Below are 25,051 nucleotides of genomic sequence, written 5' to 3'. Positions count from 1 at the left end.
AATCTTGTTTCCTTGGTCAAGGTTCATAAGGTGGTAATTGATCAAATAACAAGAGAAAATACTTGGGAGGAGGAGGCTCTTGTGTGATTCATCTAATAAGTTCTTACAAAATACAAATACAGCATAGATTCCTAATGTCTTGAGGCTGCTGGTTTAAATGCAGGCTTTGTCCGTACTCTCAGATGGCTGACGACTACCATTAGTTAAATGGGTGTGTGGTGTCATCTTAGTGACCCTTTCATTGGCCAGGCCTCTATTTGTCTGATACATGTACAGTATCAGACAAATACTATATTGGAGAGAAAAACAAAAACAGAAAAACTGACAGTAAGATCTGCAACAATGTGTCAATATTTTGCATAACTTAAGCTTCTCAGAAAATATAATTTTGTCTGAAAATTGATTAATTTCTTGTACCTGCATACATTGATATAAAAGTCTTTAATAATTTAGTTTGTTTTATATTTTCATTCATCAATGTCAACTTTATATTCATCATCTTCGACAAACATCATCTTTGTGCAAGAAACAATAATGTAATGATATCCAAATCCTAAATATCTGCCATGATCATGTCAGGAATAATTATTTATTTACATTTTCTTTCTTTCTTTCTTCCTTTCTTCCTCAATTAAATATGTTGCCTATAATATCAGTAGCACCTGATTGACAGGAACAAGTCATAGGGTTTGCAACCATTTTCTGTTGACAAGATTAAGAACATATGCATTTGTATTTACTGCCAACAGTGAGAATAGATTCACCTTGCGTTGTGGTTTGTTGACAAGATTAACGGGATTTGCTCTGGTCTTTTTTGGGGGGCTTGTATGTTTGCTTGATGGTGCCTTTCAAATTTGAGATTACAGGTACATGTTAGCAGTTGATAACAAAATGAGATGTATGTACTTCATGCAATTTACTTTCCCCCCCATTGTTTGTTTGTTTGATAAAAGAAAAACACAAGAAACACAATTTCTTCCTTAACCTGCTCTGCACCGATATGAATGAAGTCTACCATTTGCTGTCAAACATGGTGAAAGACACAGGGTCAGAGAACTATTTCCTCTCAGTGCTGCAGCATCTTCTTCTTATCAGGAATGACTATTACATCAGGTAAGAGCAGCCCTTTAATAAGTTTCTGATTGTCTTATATCCTTATCATTTGCAGAATCACATCTTTGGTTCCAGCACATTAACTGGTTGCGCAGCCTCGGACGGAGGGTGGGGCTTTGGTGTTTGTTCCTGCCTTTGTAATTTGTCTGGCAGTCTTTTTTCTTCAGTTTTGCAGTAATGTTTCTGTTCCAGGTTATTAATATTTGAAAAGAATAATTAATTTTGGGTGTTAATGTTTTTTTGTAGTTAACATGCACTAAAGATGCTGGTGGAAAGTGACATTTTAATCATTTTTTTTAACTAGCCCAAGAAAATCTTTTGAAATAGTTGCCACACTGCACTATACTAATTTAATTATATTATAAACAGGTTGTTTAATAGTACCCTTAGGACATGTTGTAGTGCAAGTCCATAGAAGTTTGAAGAAGAAAGTGCTGAATTCAATCTGCAGTTTGCAGGTAGGGACAGTGGTTGGTGTGAAGCATAGCATCTCTTCAGCGTTTGGAGTTCTGAATTAATTTGGGGTCTGACATGAAATATTATTTACAACCAACAAAAAAAAAAAAAAAAAAAACTATTACAAAGGCTAGCCATGTTCCTTATTCCAGCCCTAACACAGTTCTACCCAAGAGCAGTGTGTAAAACCAAAGTGGCAGAATAGTGCAATTTCTTCTCCTGCCATGACAGTGATCAATTTGCTGCTGCGTCAGTCCTTTCGTCTATATAACATATTTAAAAAAGTGAGACTACAAGAAGAAGGAAAAAAGTTTACTATAGACAAGTTCCTCTGCTCCTCTGAGTTATGAATAATGTATTCCCCAGCTTGTTGGAGAAGCAGAGAAATAGAAAATACATTAACCAGCTAGTACAGCAAATTCTTTATCAGCATTCCTGTCTGAGTCGGCCCGAGATGCGAGGCCTCTCTGACATTGAAAAAGATTACTACAAATGCTCATTAAAAATATATGTTGTTATTAAAGATATGCTTTAAAAATACATTTTCACAGTTTCCTGATCTAAGACAGAGGTCTTTCTTTCTACATTGGTCAGCTGGCAAGATGTAATCTCTGCATCGCCCTGTCTGTGTCAGCTCGAGTCTGTCTTCACATGCCTATGGCTCTGGAGTATTTTCAGCTATTTTAATTGATCTATTCACATCCTTAAAAACTACAGATAAGCTAAACTATTATTGGATTATTTATGTCGTGTATTCAGGGAAGGGGCTAGAATGACACTGACTGGAAACTAATTATTCACATATTCTGTCAGTGCCCAATGAAAACCTACCATTAAGTACTGGGTTTGTAATCTGCAATTGGTGGAGATCATTAATTGAATCTGGGTCATAGACATGTTTCCTATTTAACTGCAAACATCAATATGTTACTATTCACTTGATTGCATATTTGGAATGACTTGACATGTAATACATAGGAAAGTCAATGCATAAGCTGTGTCCAGACAATATTTAACTCTGTAAATCAGGTAATCATTAGCTGTTGTTTTTTAGGTATCATTATAGATTGTATTGGGGATATTGTAGTGGTCATTTTGATCAGATTCAGGGAACGTTTCATGCTGTATTGTTTAAGTAAAGCAAAAACAGCTGAACTTGCTTGTGCGGAAACTGAGAGAAGTTTTTCAAGCAGGGCTTTGAACTTAAAAACATTACATAATATTGGCATTTACAAAAATGTTACCTCAGTAATGGGACGGTCTAAAGTCATTCTCACAGGAAGTTAGTTATCCATTTGCAAGAGTTACTAGAGGAAAGCAAAACAGCATTTGCAATATCTGCTCAAGTCAAATTAAATGAGACACCAGCATGTCCTTGTGTGTTGGTGGTAGAATTCTGATCAAAGAAAAACTAGAAAAAACACCCAGATGTGCCATTTCTAATATAACCAATCAGAGATTGTTTCAATTATATATTTTTTAATAGTTATAAAAATAAATAAATACATATTTTTGAAATGACCCTTTGTTTTCTCCTTTGTGGCCAAAAAAAGAAACATTTTTGACAGGAACTATTTAATCAACAATTGGATATATTAACTTTTAGCATTGTCTGTTTTACTTTATTATTATTTTGTAAATAGTGTATCAGACATTCATGTGACATTGCAGTATTTTTAACAGGATGAAAACATCAAATATGTTAACTTTATTAACTTTAATTTCATATTTTCCTTTCATTAAAACAACAGCAGAGCAATTTGTGATTGATTTCAGGATCTGGTCTTTAATGTACTACTACCTGCAATTGTGTTCAGTAAAGCATCATGTGATGATATTAAATCAACGTTTTAGAAAAGTTTCAATATATTTGAATAAATTGCATACGGACATATGCACATTTACGGGTTTATGCCTTTCTGGTGGGACTTGACAGTTTTGGGTCAAATGATTCCTTATAGTTATCTCCTTACAGCCGTGGGGATGTTCTGAAAATAGGACCGCTTATTGAGGTATTAATTTGGTATACATCAGTGACAGTCGTAAGCTGTAAGCTTTGCCACAAAGCCATTCAGTGCAACAATCAAAGCTTGGTCATTTCTGCAAGGCAAACCCACAGATGGAAGGAAAAATACCCCCCTGCCCCAAATTGTTTGTTTATATATATATATATTAAAAAATATATATTTTTATTTTTGTATAGTTTAAGAAGGTTTAATATCATCTCCTTACTGTAGTGTGATATTTTCACATATCTATCTATCTATCTGTCTATCTATCTATCTATCTATCATAATGAAGCAAATGTATGAATATCACTCCTCAATAAAGTAAACAGTGTGGGTATTGTTTACAGGGAATTCGACAGCATTGCTAATAGAACCTCGGTCCATTCTGAAATGTGCATCCTAACATGAAAGTAAAACCATACAAACATTAAAAAAGTAGCATTTCATATTTAATTACAATTATTTACAGTCTTTTAAAAATGTTTGTTGTTGAGTTTTACATAACGTTGACACTTCAAATGGATTTTATCTGAAACGTATTTCCTAGAAACCACTGTAATGTAATGTAATGTCAAGCTGAAAGCTTCTGAACCAATTACTTGTGAAGCACTGAAGGAACAGTCCTAAGGAAATAGAAAAGAGTCACTTGAGCGATTAATTAAGTTCTATTTTAAATTAGGTTATTTACAGTATTAGCAAATATCATACAAATCATTACACAGAACTGCTTTGGAAGCCATTGTGTTGCTTCTGAGACTATACTGTGGAAACAAAATATATATCTGCAAGTCTCACTTCAGTCTACACTATGGAGAATGCTAAAATAAAATAGTTAATAGCAAAAATGACTAAATTCACAGATTTTTTTTTCTTCTATGTCTTACAATCTGTTAAAATGTTTAACCATCTTGATATAATGATTTCAGTATTTAAAGTTATCAGCATTGCTGTGTATACAGTACAGCTGAAATGCATGAGTATACATTGAGTCTGAGGACAAAATTAGACCACAGTGAATTGTGTGTCAAGGGATTTGTTTAAATGTCCTAATTGAGGTTTTCTCTTGATTTCCCTGTGGGCTCACTAATAAATATATGCATTACTATTTCAAAAGACCAAAGAAAATACAAATATACCTAGGAAGTGGTCTAAATGTAATCTTAAAAAACAAGCCATAGGGGAAAACAAATAAATAAATGCTATTTGGAAAAGCTATAAATCAAATGGCTTTGCATCACCAGCTTTGGAGAAGTGGATCTGTATGAAATAATCACAACTAAATTATTGCAATGAACACAGCCCCCAGCTGTGGTCTTATGTATGGAGATATCCATTCCCAGTGTTGCACTAGCTTGTTAAAGAAATAAGCTTTAAGTAGTGCGAAATTGCTCTGTAAGTGACCCAGAGGTTTTAATTATACAATCCGTTTAATGTGTGTATCAACATTTGAGACTTTTTCCTGGGTTCTTCTATTAATTCCTTGATTATTATTATTTATTTATTTATTTATTTTGCATTTCAAAAATGCTGCTTTGCAATTTGTATGCTTTTTATTTATGTCTAATTCAAATGTGACATAGTCAGACAGCTTGTTGAGACCTACCAGTGCCACTTTCTCTTCCCCACTCTCCTCTCCCCTCTTCCCCACATCATGAAATAAAGCGGCATTTTTGAAGAAAACCAACAAACTTAATTAGGGGACAGCATTAGTCCTCCAGCTATAATTTATGATCTTGTCCTCCTGTGTTTATTTTATTTTATTTTTTACCAATCTATGTCCTCCGAGCAGTCTGTACTGTACAGCGGGGCATGCAATCGGAATATACCGAAGCTTATATTAAGGTGGTCAATTGATTTTTAAAAATTAATGATTTAAACCTGTTATACAGTTAAATTGTTAGATTATGCCTTAACTTAGATATATGCAATACCAAAAAACCTAAATTGTGAATTTACCCCTAATAAATATGGCTTTTTATGCACCAAAAACATGTTTTTTTTTTTTGTTTTTTTTTTCAAATCCGCCATCTTGGATTTTCTTTACCTAGTGTCATTAAAAATATGTTTTAAAACTTAATAAAAATAAACATATAAATAACTATGATATTTTTCATAGTAAAGACCCTTGTCTAACATTTGGATGGGATAGTTGATACGTTTTTGTGTGAACTACACCCCAAAACATTGACAAATGGTGCGAATCCAGCGTTTGGCGAGAAACAGCACTGAAACAGCTGAGTGTTCAGATTGGAATGTAGAGGCAGAGCGGAGAGACTGATCCCCTGCATTCCACTGCCAGAGTGCCCGCCACGTCACTGTTTTACTTCGCTATATGAGATTTGTAATATTAAGAAAAATATATACTGCGATTTAGAAACACTGGGGTTCATTTTATGTGTATCCAAACTATTTTGATTGTAATCACATAAAAAGAATGGAGGAGCAGAGTTGTAACCTGATCAGAGTGTTTTTTCAGCTTATGTGTCCCTGTGCCAATTTGGAAAACACTTATTTTATTTTTTTCGTATGCAAATGAAAAAACGCTTTTACGATTTCTACTATTATATTACCTAAAATAAAATGTTTATATCATTATATATCTTGGTATTATTATTGTTGTTTATGTGAATGATCTGAGAATATAGAATCCAGCTCCTCATCACCAAACTTCAAATGTCATCAAACCTGGTCAATTCGGAAATTAACAAGTTTCTTAAGAGGAATTTCACAACTTGGCAGTGAAAAACAAACCATCTGCCATGTACAGCTGGAGGTACAGTGAAACTATTCTATAAAATTGGTATGTGATAACTGAGGTATGTAATAACCAGGTACTCTACCTGCATAACATCGACAAATTAAAAAAGTATTGTACTGCAAAAACTAGTACTGCTTGAATAATGTACACATACAATGTATGTAAAGTAGTATAAATGTCAGAACTCCCCCATCACATCAAAACTAAATGGGAACTTTTCTTATTTTGAATTATAGGCTTATTTCAATGTTTTAATGGAGTACAGAGTTTGATATTATTTACCATTTGTAATTGTTGATGCATAAGTTACGACCCACTACAGTCAAACTCATTTATAGTTCTGTATTAATGGCGAAAATGAGTTTCTCTCTCACTCAAAGATAAACTACATTAGTGAAATTAAAAAGGGATGGAAGCAGCCACAATTATGTAGCAAACTGGGGTTTCCCGTAAGCAAAGAGCTTGGTGATTACATGTTTTCTGATTAACAAACCAAGTGCAGATCAGTTCATGGTTATACATGAAGACCTACGTTTAAACAGCGGGAGTCCTGCAGTGGACATCTATGAAAGATTTCCTAAACAAGTAACCTAGAACATGCAGTTTGTATGGTAAAGTACACTGTATGGAGTTTATTGATGTAAACATTAACATAAAGATTTTTCTTTAAAAAATAGTACAACTTGAGAGCAGCAATTATTTTCCATCTCATACAAAGTTGGAAGCAAAAAACATGATAATGTACCGCAGCTGCGTGGAGGTAGTTATTTCATTATGAGAGGAAGGATCCTGTCCACACACTGCATATAAAAGAGAGACCAAAGCCATGAGAAATTACCTTTATTTATGTTTAAAAAATCATCAGGTCTTGAAGTGCAAAGGGTGCTCTTGTGTTTCACAGCTCACGCTTTCATCAGTGCTTGGATAGCACAGCTCACAGAGCATGTTTTAAAGTCCTCTGATTAAATAACTTAAATCATTTTAAACTTGATTACTCGTTAACAGCCTCACCTGTTTATAATGAACTTTAAAATGAGCTTTGTGAGCTGATTATTTTTGTAAAGAAATACATGTAATTTTCATTTGTGATGACTTTGGACTCTCTTTTGCATGCACAGGATCAGGATAGGATCTTTCCTCATAATGACATTATATTTTCACAAACCTTTCCAAGCATGTATTTATTAAAATATTTATATTACAAACAAGACATTTCCAAATGCACTCCTTGTTGTACTATACAGCGACATAAGTCATAATATGAACTGATATAATTATAGTAAAGAGCAGGACAATAGCAGTGGTTAACCCCATTATCAACGACTTTGGTCATTGGCCTTGTAAATGGAATTCTGGGGTTCGCGTGCTTCCACTACTGAGGGGAAATGGCGATTCGTGTTCCAAAAAAATACTTTTTCAGAAATATATGGCGTGTGTTGTATTTCAAACCTTGTGAATTACAGAGCCCAAAAAGTGTGGCTTAGGTCTGTATAAAAATTAAAAGTATGGGTACGGCCACCTCTCATATCAGTGGCAACACAGGCAGACTGTTCAGAGTAGCAGCACTCGTGTTAAAGTAAACAAACCAATTTTTTTCCAACTTCCTGACTTCGGGTACAAAATGCCTGTTAACCTGCTATTGGTGGGGATGTAACCTGTCTAATGACACATTCAGAGGTGTGTGTGAAACCACCATTTGGGCTTAAGCTTTTAAAGAAGGGGAGGAACCAAATATCTCCATGCTGCTGCGCCCTGAGAGGTGCTGTTCTGTATCACTCAATAGGAAAAGATGGCACCGGTGTGCAGAGAAAAAGCCTGTAGTTTAGACACACAGCTTTATGTTTACTGTATGTGATGTGTTTTGTATTACTAATCTATGTAGTATTTTGATTGGATGTTTCTTTTACTTTTTCTTAATCGTAATTTGAAAACGTTGCACCTAAATGTTTGTGACCTCTTCAGTTTCTACACTCTGTGATAAACGCTGTGAGGGAACATATATTGTATGTAGGAATACAATTCCCCAGATCGGTCACAACCATTAAAATGCACCATACGTTTGCTTTAAAATGAAATTCCACTTAGAAATTGCATATCTCTTTAAGCCATTCAGGGTTATGTTTGGAACATAATTATTTGACACAGCAGAGTTTAAGTTGACATTGTATTTGTTAAATGTCACTTGCAATTAAAGTTGATAATATAACTTAGAAAAGGTCATATCAAACTATGTGGTTCAATTAAAGGTAAAATCTGGACAGATTCAAACTGCTATTGAATGTTTGTATTTTACTTTCCAAGTATAGCAATTTGAGAATTTCTTTTATTGTGTTTTATTGTGATTTTAATTAGACTGATTACTCTTATTTGATTTGTGTTCTCGGTTTCATCATCCCTAATTGCAGAATATAATTACAAATTATTTCTTGATTGCCAAGTTTAGCTCAGTTGTGTCTCTCAGTTTAAGAGTATAACCTTGAAAGGCAGGAGTCATAAAGTGAGAGTATAAGGCAAGGAGTCAACTACTAACTTCCCAGCTGTTGAGTGGTTTTCCTGTTTGGAAACTAGTTTTCTTAATGAACAAAACACAACAACACAAAATAGCATCTTTGCAATGTTTAATTGACTTCTAATTTAATTTTTAATATGTTGCTATGGTTATGCTTTGTTTATCTCTATGTGTATAGCCATTAGGAGCAAGTTATACATTAGGACCACACTAATTCATTACGTCCTTGAACACTGAGCTCAATTTTCCAGACCCCAGTACTACAAAGTCATTGATGAATGTGTCTCTCAAGTGGTGCTACACCGAAGTGGCATGGACCCTGACTTCGGGTACAGAAAAAGACTGGACGTTGACTTCAGTCACCTAATTGGTAAGTTTTCAAGGCGATTTCTTTTAGCTGTGTGTATCTGTCAGTCGAAGCACAACCTTCACCCAATTGGAAGTATACATTTACCAGGGAATCTAACCCTAGCCATAGCCCACATGAAAATGTACCCTTAATTGAACCTCCCAATCTCTTAGCCTAATTATTAAATCTTTCAGTGGACAGCTTAAGAACCTCTAGCACGTGGTTTCAAATATTTTGCAGTTTGGATTAAAATTCAGTGTACTGTTAACTGGTCTAGTTGCTTAAATCTAATTTTCAGAATTTAAAAATATCTGTTAATTGTGCTATTCCTGGGTATACATGTTTTTTTTTTTCTACATTATTTCTGCAGTCTTCATATTGCATGTAAGTGTGATAGTTCAGATAAACCTTGGGACATTTTTTTCTCTTCCTACATTCATGCCAGCTACATCCCTGGAAGGATTTCATACATTCTGCATCTTATATTCACTCAGCTCAGGGTCTCTTTCCCCTGGATTCAATCTTGTCAAGCAGTTAAAGCTGGAAGCTTGAAAGTGACCTAATATTTTTTTAAAGACCTATTTTGCTCACAATCGCAAATACATTATCCCCTATAGGATAAGTACCAATTTCCATCAGGGATCAAGAGTTACACACCACTTATCCGTGTTTCCTTACCACAGTATGTTTCTAAAAGAGGCATACATATATTAATTACAAATAAGCTTTGGGGGGGGGAAATATGAGGAAAATAAATCCTAATTTTATTTAAAGAAATTTATTGGTTATTGGATAATTCTTATAAAAAAAATAATTAATGAATAAAGGTGGTGAAGTGCAATTACTCTTTTCATTTTGCTGTGAAGAAATGATTGTGTTTTTAACAAATTTCTGTTTTCCCATCTTAAGCAGATGTTAAATGTCACCAATTTCTGAATTGTGTATTCTGCATCCAAATACAACACATATTTTAAAAATGGTATCTATCTCAGTTGGATTTAAGCCCCCATGCAATGCCTCTCAAGGTTAATGGATGCAGAACAACAAGTTCTGTGACTCCGAGGATGCATTGCTTTTTGTCCCTGCCCTTTTACCTGCATGCATGTGCTCAAATCTTGCCCAGGTTAGAAGAAGAATGAGTTTAATTGTATGACACTAAACCCCACTGGATATTATTGAATACAAAATAATTACCATAATAATAATACAATGAAAGGAAAGAGATCTTTAAGAGATTGTTCCATAAGGAGAGAAAAAAACAACATTACTGTCCCTGAAGAGAACACACTTTTCAACTCCCATGGTGGAGCTTGAGGAACAGCAGTGTGACAGTGGGGAGAAGCTCATGCCACTGCCTATAAAACACCTAGTATTAGAACCGGTTGTGCTTTATTTTCCATTGTAAGACAACACTTTCAGTTGGGAAAAACAACAACACCTCCTTCTCTTATTATCTTTTTTTGTCCCTTGAGACCTGGAACATGAACTAGCACCTGCAGTATGGAGACGTGTAAGATATGGCATACTAATTATACATAAATCATGCATTACCGTTAATGCATTTCCTTGGGAGTTTGTGTTCCAGTAAAGCCAAGATGTATTTCCAGTTGTTCAGATATACAGCACATTATGTTATTGTGTTCTGAAATGATTCAGAAAAGCAAAGCCGTTTTTCCCCTGGTTTTAATGTGACAGAAAGTTCTGAGTCTGTATAAATACATTTCCGGAAGTCTTGTTTCCTCTGTCATATTGTACCTCTAACAGTTCTAGAACTGATCTGTAGAGACACTTTTAAAGTTTTTAAACATGCACAATACAATGTGTTAGATTTAAATGTATGTTGTATGTATAGCTGATAACAAATAAATTGAGGCCTGTGTATACATTCACATAACAGCCTGCACAATTAATACTTAACTGAACATAGTATTAAAGTGATCATTTATTAGTTTTCTATTTTGTGTTTGATCTTGAATTTAATAAGGGATTTTACAATGCATCATTTAATTTACACAATCCTTTGTATTTCGTTGTCATGTATGCTTGCGTTTAAAATGTTTTGGCAGATCAGTGTGTGGATAAAGCTAAAGTTGAAGAAAGTGAACAGAAGGCTGCAGAGTTATCCAAAAAGGTAAACTATAAATCATCCTATGAGACCATTGGTATTCCACAAATAAAACTCCTATTGAAAGCTTTTTTTTCCTAAGCTCAGAGACAGGTTATTGATTACTTTGCTTTGATCAATAACTGGCAGCATAAGTACATGATCTGTATCAGTATTACATGGATCGATATTGATGTACCAAGTCTATTGTACGTAGTTGTTTGTGCCTTACAGAGTTAGACTTAAAATATGTAGAGACACCATTTCAAAATGTTTTAGACCCATCTCTATTGCTTTTATTCCCCTGGGAAAAGTCCACAAAACATCCATTACACTGTCTGTCTTTGTTTTAGCTTTAGGTTGCAATTTGCTGTACTCCTAACTCAGATTCATGAAATTACAGCATTATTTATTTTACAACAAAGTATTCCCTCAGTTTCCAAGTACATTTCATATTACAAAAAATATTTCCCATACTAATGTCAATAGTATTGCCATTGTCAGCATGGGCAATGAAGATAGCATTACTGTATGAACACCCTTTGAAAATGATTGACCATGCCATAAGTAATAAATGCACCACCTTATCTATATAGTTTAAGTAACAGAACAGTGGCATACACAGCTTGCTTCCAAACCCACAAACCTTGAAAGAAATCAATATCATGGTGACTCTAGGGGTCCACTCTCGAATCTTCTGGTGCTTGAATCTCTGTTTACTAATCTAACAGCCTTTTCGGAGACAGCACTGCAGGTTTGCCTACCAAATCTCCACCGTGTGATATTCAAACAATATGAATGCATCTGATTTTCCTTTAGCATCTTGGTCTGTTTTTATTTTGTATTATTTATTTAGTTAGTTGTTTTGTAGCAGTAGTAATTTCATGCATGTTTTCATGGAACTAATGCAGTTTTACTTGTAAATCACATGATTTTAAATAAATGCACAGCCTTTTTCAATACGTAGGGGACATCGCCTCTGAATGCTCTACAGGTGTTATTCTATATACAGGCCTAATCACTATTGAAGTGACTAGACGAAAGCAAAACATACTGTAGTAGTGTCAGCTGTACATAGTGCTCCCTGATGAAAGCATCAAGAAGCGCTCTCCTCTGTGGTGGCAAATGTCAGGGAATATTTCAGGTGTCCCCTAAGCATGTTGATGGAGAAGAGATCCCTGTGGTGTCAGTGAAAACATTGTCCTGACACAGGTCACTTTTCAGAAAGGTTAGGGCCATCATTCCAGATGAAAATCATAAGGGAGGTGGTAAACAAACCGACAGAAGATAGAACAAGAAAAAGAAAGTCTCGGCTTGTGATCGTCCTGCTTGATCTGCCCTGTTGTTTAAAGCCTTCCCGAGATGATTTAATGTAGCGTGGAGATGGATGAGTGTGTTTGTTGTGGTGATCGTTGCAGTTTGATGAAGAGTTCACAGCCCGCCAGGAGGCCCAGGCCGAGCTCCAGAAACAGGAGGAGAAAATCAAAGAGCTGGAGGCGCAGATCCACACGCTGCAGACGCAGGTAACGAGACAGGAGCCCCCGTGGGCCCACTGAGGTCTGCGTGTCAAAGCACACTTTTCACCACATGCTATGAAAGGAATAAATCAGCTCCCACTTTAAAGTTTGCAAACGACTTTATATCAATGTTTTATATGAACCAGTGGTCGTGAGAGCAGGGCCTACCTGAATTAAGACATCAGCCAAAATAATGATGATAATAATAATAATATGTTAATTAATATTATATTATATTTACATTATAATATGAATAATGTGCCCACTACCACACTGGAAAGTCAAAGCTATTCGTACCATTGTATTCCATATTTTTGAATTTTGAATCACATAGCTATTGACTAAGAAAGCAAATTTAGTTTTGTGATAGGGACTGGAAATTAATATTCAATTATAAATGAGCTTGACATTCTATTTATTCAGAACAGATTAGTTTTACCACAAGAACAAAAAATGAGGTTATTGAAAGAATGTATGATTTCAGATTTTTTTTCCCCCACTAACTAAAATATTAATTGAATTTGGGCCTAAGGCTAAAACGACTAATTTTCAGTGAGGTCCCAGGGAACGGTAATGTATCTGCCGTCCTTCAGTTAGGAAAGGTCAGTCCTAGAGATATGTTGTTGGAAGAGGAAGCTGCTAAGTTAGTAAAGTTATAACCTGTGGACTCCTAATCACAAATGTGAGACTATTCTTGGTGAGCATTGTCATAAATCAGGCATTATTTAATCCAGGCATTTAAACAGGTTGAAAGTTAGTAATTATACTATGGCAGCCAGTTATATTAAATTGTATTATTAAAAAGATGGATTGTATTTCATTCTGGCCTTCGCATAAACATCTATTTCCAGCCAAAATCCTTAAGCACCTTGCACAGAGAACCATAGTGATTTTCTCCTTAACCCAATTTAGAGTGCTTAGTGCTGCCTAGAGACAAAGGGGTAGTTTGCTTTAGCGCTTATTAAATTTGATAAAAACTAACACTGAAATATGGTATTGCATCTTTAGCTAAGAGGGCTTTTAAAACAGAACCTTTTTAAGTAATAAATGGATGTCATTTTTTCTGTACACCCACTCATTTACCTGCCCTTTTTCCCAGGTTTTAGAAAGACAAGTCGCTATCATTAAGGTTCCTGGCGTCCGACCTGGCGGCACAATTTATTCCCAGTTACAAACCAAATCAGTACATTTGTCCAATCTTCACATGGTCTGTGTCTGTCTTGAGTTTGCAATCAGGCACCACTGCAGTCATTCACAGCAAGCCATTCAATTAATTTGTGTGCATTCTTTGCTCACCAGTCCATCTCACTAAGAGCCTTTGTCATCACTTGTTACCTGATCTTTATGTGAAACTCCCTCATCACTCACTCCACAAACCAACAGCTACTGCACATATTCATGACTTAATCTCCTTCACAAAGTCTATTTTCCTGTGGCTGTGTTCAGCTAACAACCTCTTTCAACACATTCTTGATCTTTTCTTCATATATGTATACAGTGTGTTTTATAAGAATTTGTTCCACATCCCAGACATCTTTTTTGTTCCTTCAATCTTCCCATTCCCTGTTCTTGTTTACCAGTTTTTTTGTTTTTTTTCTTCATTCATATGTTTTTTCCTTCAATGTGTGCCTCACTGTGTCCTTTCTGTTGAAGCACAGCTGTTTAGAGTGCGTTAATAGGGAGAGTAAGGGAAGTAATACAACAGCTCTTCTCAGAGAGTAGGTTAATGTCCCACCCTACTACCACAGGGCTGGTATAGGAACCTTTCATTCTGGAAATCAGCATTTGTTAGAACAAATATTCAGCATGAGCAGCAAAGAAAGCAGAAAATAAGTACATATATAAACCTACTGTATATGTCACTCCACTATGAACCATTTGAGTCTTGTTTATTTGATTTTCCCCTTTCATCTTCTCTTCATACTAGCTTAGTAGAAACAAATGTCAGTGTTAAAAGACTATTCATGGTAAAACTGAAATGATTTTCATTGGGTATGCTTCACTGAGTCCTTTGCAAAGTTGGGCCTCACCTTGAGGTCATTGAAAATGGAAAGCAACTCTTTTGCTTTTAGAGAGTTATATATTTATGAATACAGTACATGGCTACAAACCCCGGTAGCTTTGATTTGCCAGTTTAATTGTATCCCAATATATAACTGCAATACCTTGAACCTTTCTGCTTCTTTTAGAAACAGTGGTGACCCCACACTTTGAATCCTCATAATCCTGTATGATTTAGCCATTAAAGCTCAGTGCTAACAGTTAAAACGATATATATAAATATATACTCAGAAGACTTAAATTAACCAGATGTTCAATTTATTCTTCAAAGCTCTTTTTTTTTTTTTTTTTTTTTACTTTGGTTTTGTTTAATTTGAATCAAACGGCTCTTTTCATCTAGCAGACAAATTACATTTGAGTTAAAGCTCAGGAATTTTCTATTCAGGCTTCATCCATTTGTCTGTAAACCAGAGAATTTCAATGAATGTCTCTTTCTTATTTCAGAGCCCTGGTTTCATGTTTCTTGGTCTCTTAAGTTTATTATTATAATAATAATTATTATTAGTTTGACTGACCATGGATGGTTTAGAGGATCAACATTACTAAAATACAGTAATATATTTAATGCATTGCGGTATTTAGTGTGTTATCATGCTAAACAAGAAAATGCAATACAAAACATTTCACTCAAAATATTATAAATTATTAAGGAATGTAGAGATGGGAACCATCACTCCATTGTCACTATAATAGGTGTTAAAATTCCAGCATTAGTCTCACTGTACCAAAACAGTACAAAAAATAAAAAAAACAGAAAGCGTGAATTAGAATCGGCACCTTTTTCAACCCCAGAGTTTTAATAAAATAGACGCTTAAACCCCAGAGAATAAATGCCAACTGGCATATCCTATAGTTCTACCTCATTATTGTCTGAAATGTGATGGAATGTTTGACAGTGTGGTGCTGTAGATGCCATTGCTGATACAACTCACTTTTTCATTGGCTCTTCTTGTTGCTATAGCCTAATTCGTCACATCACAGCCTAGCAACCAGCCGGATTCTGCAGAACTCAGATTCAACAGGTCCAGCAATGAGCTAGACAGCAGTAATGTTTTATAACAAATGTCATTGAACTTGCAATCAAAGTAAAGTTGTTCTACTAAATATACATATTTTTATATATAATTTCCACATATAATTTTATATATAATCATCATCATCATCACCATCACCATCACCATCAGCCTCTATCGATTCACTGCTAAATGATGGCTTCCCGAACATGCTGCTTCAATCACACAGCTTATCATTTCCATGTCACTCCTGCAAAGCTTATGATTTCATCCTCCCATCTTGTATGTAGTTGTCTTCTAGGTCTTTTTTCATTTCTTTGTATCCATTCATGGCTTCCTTTGTCCATCTTTGATCTGTACTTCTTACAGTGTGTCCAGCACAGTGCCATTTTAACAACAGCGGAGTTTACATATGTGTTTTGACCTTACTTGAGACAATAAGCTTGAGTTAAAGATGACATGACCCTCTCCCTCTCGAGGTTTAGATGGTTTTAGTTTATTGTACTCGGGATGAAGTGCTGTTTTGCACAACGTTGTGCAAATTAAGGGCAAAGGAGTGAATTAATATGTAAATTAGGTCTACATATAGCTCTCATGTTGTTTTTGTAGGGAAATTACAGAAAGGGTGGTTTACCTGCGTGGAGAACAGAACTTGAGATTAACTTACATCACCGAATCTGTGCACCAAATTAAACTGTGTACAACAGTGATTTGTGCCTTTGTGCCTAATACTTTGTTTTACTGATCTTACCAAGTGTTTTTTCTCATCACTGATGGAGCTAGCAAGACGTGAATATAAGTGATTTATAAAATTAAGATTACAACACGATATACAGTGTACAGTTCTGAATAGTGCACAACAGACCCACAATAAAATAGAGAGCATAATGATAATAAGAAAGAAAAAAACAGCTTTCTGCATTACCATTAACCTGAAATACACCATTGCTAACCATGAAACGTCCATCAACAACATACTTTACCTTAAACCCCACAATAAACTGAGCAGTTATCTTACACTTTTACAATGCGGTTTTCTACAGATGTGAAATGTGGGTTTACTTGTGGAAATGGGCATATGTTTCCCGTGTTGTTGTCATTTTATGTAATTTACTTGAGTATTTGGGATTGATCCTGTCCTTCACTGTGGCCAATTTTATTGGCCCCAAACCTGATTCTCCCAAGGTTTCGGGCCAAGCATGTACGCACATAATCATTCCACCACTTAAAAAATGCATGTAAACTCCCATAATTTCACTCTTTTTATGATGTCACATATTTTGGATTGTTCTTGGATCCATTCATTTATTTTTCCATCTCTTGTTATTCCACACCTTCATCTTTCCATGCCTCTTTGTGTATATATATATATATATATATATACACTCACCTAAAGGATTATTAGGAACACCTGTTCAATTTCTCATTAATGCAATTATCTAACCAACCAATCACATGGCAGTTGCTTCAATGCATTTAGGGGTGTGGTCCTGGTCAAGACAAACTCCTGAACTCCAAACTGAATGTCTGAATGGGAAAGAAAGGTGATTTAAGCAATTTTGAGCGTGGCATGGTTGTTGGTGCCAGACGGGCCGGTCTGAGTATTTCACAATCTGCTCAGTTACTGGGATTTTCACGCACAACCATTTCTAGGGTTTACAAAGAATGGTGTGAAAAGGGAAAAACATCCAGTATGCGGCAGTCCTGTGGGCGAAAATGCCTTGTTGATGCTAGAGGTCAGAGGAGAATGGGTCGACTGATTCAAGCTGATAGAAGAGCAACTTTGACTGAAATAACCACTCGTTACAACCGAGGTATGCAGCAAAGCATTTGTGAAGCCACAACACGTACAACCTTGAGGCGGATGGGCTACAACAGCAGAAGACCCCACCGGGTACCACTCATCTCCACTACAAATAGGAAAACGAGGCTACAATTTGCACAAGCTCACCAAAATTGGACAGTTGAAGACTGGAAAAATGTTGCCTGGTCTGATGAGTCTCGATTTCTGTTGAGACATTCAGATGGTAGTCAGAATTTGGCGTAAACAGAATGAGAACATGGATCCATCATGCCTTGTTACCACTGTGCAGGCTGCTGGTGGTGGTGTAATGGTGTGGGGGATGTTTTCTTGGCACACTTTAGGCCCCTTAGTGCCAATTGGGCATCGTTTAAATGCCACGGCCTACCTGAGCATTGTTTCTGACCATGTCCATCCCTTTATGACCACCATGTACCCATCCTCTGATGGCTACTTCCAGCAGGATAATGCACCATGTCACAAAGGTCGAATCATTTCAAATTGGTTTCTTGAACATGACAATGAGTTCACTGTACTAAACTGGCCCCCACAGTCACCAGATCTCAACCCAATAGAGCATCTTTGGGATGTGGTGGAACGGGAGCTTCGTGCCCTGGATGTGCATCCCACAAATCTCCATCAACTGCAAGATGCTATCCTATCAATATGGGCCAACATTTCTAAAGAATGCTTTCAGCACCTTGTTGAATCAATGTCACGTAGAATTAAGGCAGTTCTGAAGGCGAAAGGGGGTCAAATACAGTATTAGTATGGTGTTCCTAATAATCCTTTAGGTGAGTGTATATATATATACACACAGTACTGTGCAAAAGTTTTAGGCAGGTGTGAAAAAATGCTATAAAGTAAGAATGCTTTCAAAAATAGATATATTTATCAATTAACTAAATGCAAAGTGAGTGTACAGAAGAAGAATCTTCATCAAATCCATATTTGGTATGACCACCCTTTGAATTCAAAACAGCATCAATTAAACAATTATGCCAAACAGGTGTTAATGATCATCAATTCAATATGTAGGTTGAAACACAATCATTAACTGAAACAGAAACAGCTGTGTAGGAGGAATAAAACTGGGTGAGGAACAGCCAAACTCAGATAACAAGGTGCGGTTGCTGAAGACAGTTTACTGTCATAAGTCATACACCATGGCAAGACTGAGCACAGCAACAAGACACAAGGTAGTTCTACTGCATCAGCAAGGTCTCTCCCAAGCAGACATTTCAAGGCAGACAGATGTTTCCAGATGTGCTGTCCAAGCTCTTCTGAAGTAGCACAAAGAAACGGTCAACGTTGAGGACCGTAGACGCAGTGGTCGGCCAAGGAAACTTTCTGCAGCAGATGAAAGACTTATCATGCTTACTTCCCTTCGCAATTGGAAGATGTCCAGCTGTACCATCAGCTCAAAATTGGCAGAAAACAGTGGGACCCTGGTACACCCATCTACTGTCCAGAGATATCTGGTCAGAAGTGACCTTCATGGAAGACTTATGGCCAAAAAGCCATACCTCCGACGTGGCAACAAGGCCAAGCGACTCCACTATGCACGAAAACACAGGAACTGGGTTGCAGAAAAATGGCAGCAGGTGCTCTGGACTGATGAGTCAAAATTTCAGTGTCTGCAGGCAACAGTGAAGCATGGTGGAGGTTCCTTGCAAGTTTGGGGCTGCATTTCTGCAAATGGAGTTGGGGATTTGCTCAGAATGAATGGTCTCCTCATTGTTGACAAGTACAGGCAGATACTTATCCATCATGCAGTACCTTCAGGGAGACATCTGATTGACCCCATATTTATTCTGCAGCATGACAACGACCCCAAACATACAGCACAAGTCATTAAGAACTATCTTCAGCGTAAAGAAGAACAAGGAGTCCTGGAAGTGATGGTTTGGCCCCCACAGAGCCCTGATCTCAACACCATCCAGTCTGTCTGGGATTACATGAAGAGATAAGCAACTGAGGCTGCCTAAATCTACAGAAGAACTGTGGTTAGTTCTCCAAGATGTTTGGGCCAACCTACCTGCTGAGTTCCTTCAAAAACTGTGTGCAAGTGTACCTAGAAGAATTGATGCTGTTTTGAAGGCTAAGGGTGTCACACAAATATTGATTTGATGTAGATTTTTTTTCTGTTCACTCACTTTGCATTTTGTTAATTGATAAATATAATCTATTAACATGTCTGTTTTTGAAAGCATTCTTACTTTACAGCATTTTTCACACCTGCCTAAAACTTTTTCACAGTACTGTGTGTGTGTGTGTGTGTGTGTGTGTGTATATATATATATATATATATATATATATATATATATATATATATATATATATATATATAATTTGATTTATAAATGGTCATTAAACCTTTATAAGATATGATTGATCATACACTTTTTGTTTCATGTCATTATCATAAATGATAAAATATATGCTATAAAGGTTTATTGATAATTTATAAATCAAATTATTGATGGTTGCTAACTGTTTTATAAACTATTTAACAATCATGTATTAATGACACCGCAATATAAAGTGTTGAAATATATTCTCCCCATAAAACCTTTTTAATTTTTATGATGCAATTTTTGCATTATAACTTTTTGATATTAATGTGCATCTAGCTCTAGTACCAGGGCACAAGCTCTATTGGCCCTTTTCACCATACATGTACCTGTTGTATTTTAATACCAGCCTTAGCTTATACGTGACAATTCTGTGCTAGAGATCCCTAAAGGGAATGCAGTAGAATGCATTTTTAAGATGAACTATCCAGGAAAAAATAAATACCTGTCATATTTATAAATGATAAAGAAAGAAGGTAAAATGACACACTTGAAAAGAAAAGAAAAGAAAACTATGCAGGTTAATAGACCTTTGAAGTATATATATATATATATATATATATATATATAATTTAATTTTCTCATTATGAAATGTGGAAACGTTTCTGTATTTTCTGAACAGGATAGAAATCCCAAACACACTCAAATTGAGGAAATTATCATATGATGATACCCCGTGACAAAGTATATATATATATTTTTTTTTATTTGAACTATTACAGCTACTCACTCATTCGGTAAAGTGAATTTAATTATAGTTGTTAGAATAATTATTAGAAAACCCAGTCAATTAAATGTTAATCACGTTTAAAGTTAGTCAGAAAAACCTTGACATTTCTCCTTGACATTATCTCAAGGGTGATTTTGTCCCGGAGCCCTCAACCCTTAAGTCTGTATAATAGTAAAACAATAAATGCTTAATTTTCAATGTAACTCTGTGCCAACCCCTGAAACAATTTGCACTTCATTAAGTGATCATACTGCAAGTTTTGGCAATGATCTCAATCTAATTAAACTTTTCCTCTCTCCATGATTTGACCAGACACTCGCTTTTCATAGCTGAACTGCCTCATTCTCATCAATATCATTTTGCCGTTAATCCTTTTCTCATTACTTCTTCTTCACACTGTTCCTCATCTCCACTCTTTACTGGTTCCCTGCAATGACATATGTTGGGGAACTGTTAAGGGACTGCTTTATTTCAAAGAGTGCTGTGGTCTAATTTTTAAAATGCTGCAAGTGTTTCCCTTCTCTGTCTAGCTAATCTGCTTCTTTGTCTGTCTGTTGCCCTGTCTGTCTTGTGTCTGTCTAGCTAAGTAGTGAGAAAAACAGACTCAAAGAGGCACAACGGGTCGTCTGTGAATCTGATGGAAAGGTGGGTGTTGTACTGTGAGATGATTTATTGGCTTTCAAACTCCTTTGTCTTTCAGAATTATTGATTAATCCTTCTCTATTCTCTACTTTAATTTTTCCTGCTTAACTTTCCTCTATACACCAAGCACAAACAGGTATGCCTTCACACAAATACACACAGCCAAGCTGAGCTGAGGGCACTCTCATTGTCTGCCTAATAAGAGTCTGATTATGGCTATCATCACTTATTCTGGCTCTTTTAATTAGATGAAACTTTGATCAAAAATAAAATAAACCATCTCTAGCCAGAAAAGTGAATGACTGGAGCTCCGGCCTGCCAACCATGTTTTGGTTAATAGAATAAAATAAAATCAATGAGAAGGGAAAAAAAAAAAATCCTGCTTGTGTCAGATGAATTTCACCGCTCATGGTTTAAATGATTCTGCCATGGCACCACAGTAGCAGCAAGCCTTAAGTTTAATTACATTTTCCATTTTGTTTTCTTTTTCAATGAAAAGTCTTTTAACTAATTCCCAGGGGCAGTAGCTGCATGGTTTCCATTGATCTACTGTTAACCTTCGGCCTCCAGTAACACTGAAAATGTAATGCCACTTGACCCACGGTTTTATTTTTTCTCCCCGCCCCCACCCCCCCCCCAGCTTGCTCTGTACTTTCTCCCTTTTATTACGGGTGTTTGAAAATACCATCGACACCAACTGACACTAGCAATGTCTTTCGTTGTGTGATTTACCACACAATCTGAGATGAATTTCAACAAAAGAGACCGTTCGCCCCCGAATGTATGAAATTTTAACCTTCAAAAAGGATTTATGGATTGTCATGTATTTTCTCAATGTTTAGAATCCTTTAATAAACAACTATTTATATGTTTCATTCTACCCTCTCACCTATTTGACTATGGGGAATCTTAATTGTGCTGCATTCTCAGTTAACTTTCTGACTTGCGGCTGTTCTTGCAAGCCGGCCGTCCCCGCAGAGCTCAATTTGCACTTTGGAGTCCCGGTGCCCTTCTCCCTCAGAAGAGGGGTTACATTTAATATTGCTGCTTTGTGATAGCAAGTGCTTGCTTAAGGCTATGTCATGCTAATCAGGAGCCTAAATGAACAAGCTAGTTAAGGCATTGGCAGCAAAGGGCCATTAGGAAGGATGCAGTGTAAGACACGCTTGCCCCATTTCTGACCCCTGTTACGAGCGATCAATGCCTGGACATGGTTTGCAACGCTCATCAAAAAGTCCTATGGCTGCATTGACGCAAATGGGCTTTTTCAAGAAAAAAAAAAAACTCTATTGCACAAGAAGAACGGTTCTGCAGCGCTTTGATTGAAGGGCCTATGCTTCTGTGCTTGGAAGCAGAGGTGCTAAGATTATGCACAACCTTTGGAGTGTAGTAACAACCTATTAAGATTCTGTTTGCAAAAGGGGGCATGGAAAAGCATGGCACACAGCAGAATACTAAAGTCGCGCCAGCAGCTCTGTGGGCCACTGAATAAGAAAATGACGCTGCTCTAATTTACCAGCTAATTTGCTTTCATTCTCTTGCATTAATCTTAAAAGAAAAAAAGAAAAGCACCACGGTGACCAGGAGATTGACAGACACATAATTATTGTTATATGCCGACGTTTAGGAAATCAGCATAGTTTTTAAGCCCCTTACAGCAACACCCTTTCCATTTACTTTATAATAGGACAATACCTAGATAGAGACTGCATTCTTCAAAGTTGTGTGATGTTTAATAAAGGATGTCTAGTCCTTCAGTGTTAAAATTGTGTGTGTAGAGAGAAACCTGGACATATTTTCAGCATTGAGGGAAAAATAATAATAAAGCAAAACCAGAAAAATAAATACATAAATTAAGATTCATTTCTAATCAACAGAAGGTCAAGAACTATCTATAGTTTCCCTAGCTGGTTTTCTAATTGAACCATTTGCATATTTTTTATTTCAAACCTGTCACCAGTGTTCTTTATCGGTGATTATAAATATCTACTGTATGCATAAAAAATCCATTACAATTAAATGTTAGCTTGGCTTTGGCAGGGATTTATTTTATTGTATATGTTATCAGAAAATGTTTGAATTTAGTATTTTCTAAAGCTTAATGATTTTTCTTTGTGAAATGATCTCATTAAGGTTAACAGAACAAAAAGCGTTCTGCAGTCAGCATATTAGGAGTGAGACAGGACCAGCATATATTTCTGGCAATAGAAACATTTTGGGAAGGCGGTTCTTTTAGAAAAGAGACAGGGGTAGGCCAAGTTCAGTGGGACAGTGGCTCAAATTCATATAAGACCAAGCTCACCCCATCAATTGTGACAACAGTTTATGTCCTCACAAGCGGGTGGGAACTACTGCTGCCTTGCTTGTTATACCAATCAAATGTGCTGATGCATAATATTTCCAGTAATTGAATGTGAGAAAATGATTAGTAGTATTTATTTGTAATTACATATTTGACTGATAAATATCGTAATAAATGTAATCTATACAAAATCTTTAGCACAAGCTTCAGAATTGCTGTACACTTAAAGAGACAGCGTTGAGATAAAACTTAAAAGAACAACATACCGTACAACAAATGAATGAGATTATGAGAACTTTGCAATTTGGTGTAAAGCCATTTGCGTGGTCCATGTAATTTGATCACACTGATCTGTGTGGGCTGAGTGAGACCAGAAGCTTACATTCAAGGTACGTCTCCCAAAGCCAGAGACCTGAAAGCTGAAAATAAATGTAAAGTAGCATTTAAATAAATTCACAGTATATAAAAGAACCACATAAAAATATGTTTACTAAAATGTTCAAGCTATACTGCAATTGCAAGTGTAATTTTAATAATAGCTAGCAGCCCCTTCTAGTATTTTGTATCCTTTTTAAATGTCCACATGCAGCTTTAACTTTGCTTGTGAGGCAATACTTGAATTGATATTTCCTCACACAATACCTATGAGTGAAATATATGGCACTGCTGGCTGTATAGGTATATATAACCTAAAGAATCCATTGTGTCTGCTCTCTGTGTTACTTAGAGGTGTCCTGTGTGAATAGGGAGAATTTAAAGAATGGGAAACAATGTTGCTAAATATAATTGTAACCTCACTAGAGTCTCTCCTTTCTTTGGAGCGAAACCAAGCATATCACTGGATCAGTGTTCCTCAGAGGCCAGCAACACTTTTATTGCTGAACCTTTGTAACTCTGCTGTGCCAGTGAGCAATGGAAATACATGTTATATAAAGTGCATTGTTTTCACACCTATTTGGCAGTCTTTAACATGCACCAGCCCAGGCATCTGCCCCCTCTCTTTTAGAACTTTTACTCGGTGGTGTTGGATTTGTCACACAGTGATCTCATATCTGGCAGACCTCTGTTCTCTGGAGTAAAGACTGCACGCAGTCCACACTGAGCGTATATATTATCAGTCTCTTTGCTTATTTTATTTTTTAATTCACCAAATCCGAAAATCTTTTTCTACACGATCGACCTACTTTTTAAAGCTGTGGGTCTGTGAGCGAGGTGAAGATAGATTAGTAATGGTACCTTTAAGCATTAACCTTTGGCTTACTGTTAGAAACCAAGCTGGCTGTAAATGCATTTATAACAAATATATATATATTCCACAGCACAGGTATTAGAG

The 25,051-nt window shown here is 36.1% G+C and overlaps 1 protein-coding gene across 6 annotated transcripts in view; it reads left to right on the top strand.

Annotated features, from left to right (window-relative positions):
* Positions 1-25,051, top strand: part of diaph2 (diaphanous-related formin 2) — a 501,500-nt gene that overhangs the window by 161,729 nt on the left and 314,720 nt on the right. For 5 of the 6 annotated variants that reach the window (XM_066715009.1, XM_066715013.1, XM_066715012.1 and 2 more), the window contains 5 exons: positions 997-1,113; positions 9,097-9,215; positions 11,261-11,325; positions 12,717-12,821; positions 21,357-21,419. In XM_066715009.1, the coding sequence (XP_066571106.1) occupies positions 997-1,113; positions 9,097-9,215; positions 11,261-11,325; positions 12,717-12,821; positions 21,357-21,419 (469 nt within the window). The remainder of the gene's footprint in view (positions 1-996; positions 1,114-9,096; positions 9,216-11,260; positions 11,326-12,716; positions 12,822-21,356; positions 21,420-25,051) is intronic. The other variant, XM_066715015.1, reaches the window with a different exon arrangement.

The sequence above is a fragment of the Amia ocellicauda genome, chromosome 10, assembly GCF_036373705.1.
Source record: "Amia ocellicauda isolate fAmiCal2 chromosome 10, fAmiCal2.hap1, whole genome shotgun sequence".
Taxonomy (NCBI): domain Eukaryota; kingdom Metazoa; phylum Chordata; class Actinopteri; order Amiiformes; family Amiidae; genus Amia; species Amia ocellicauda.
The sequence above is the reverse complement of the archived record's forward strand: the minus strand, read 5'-3'. Positions and strand labels throughout refer to the sequence as shown.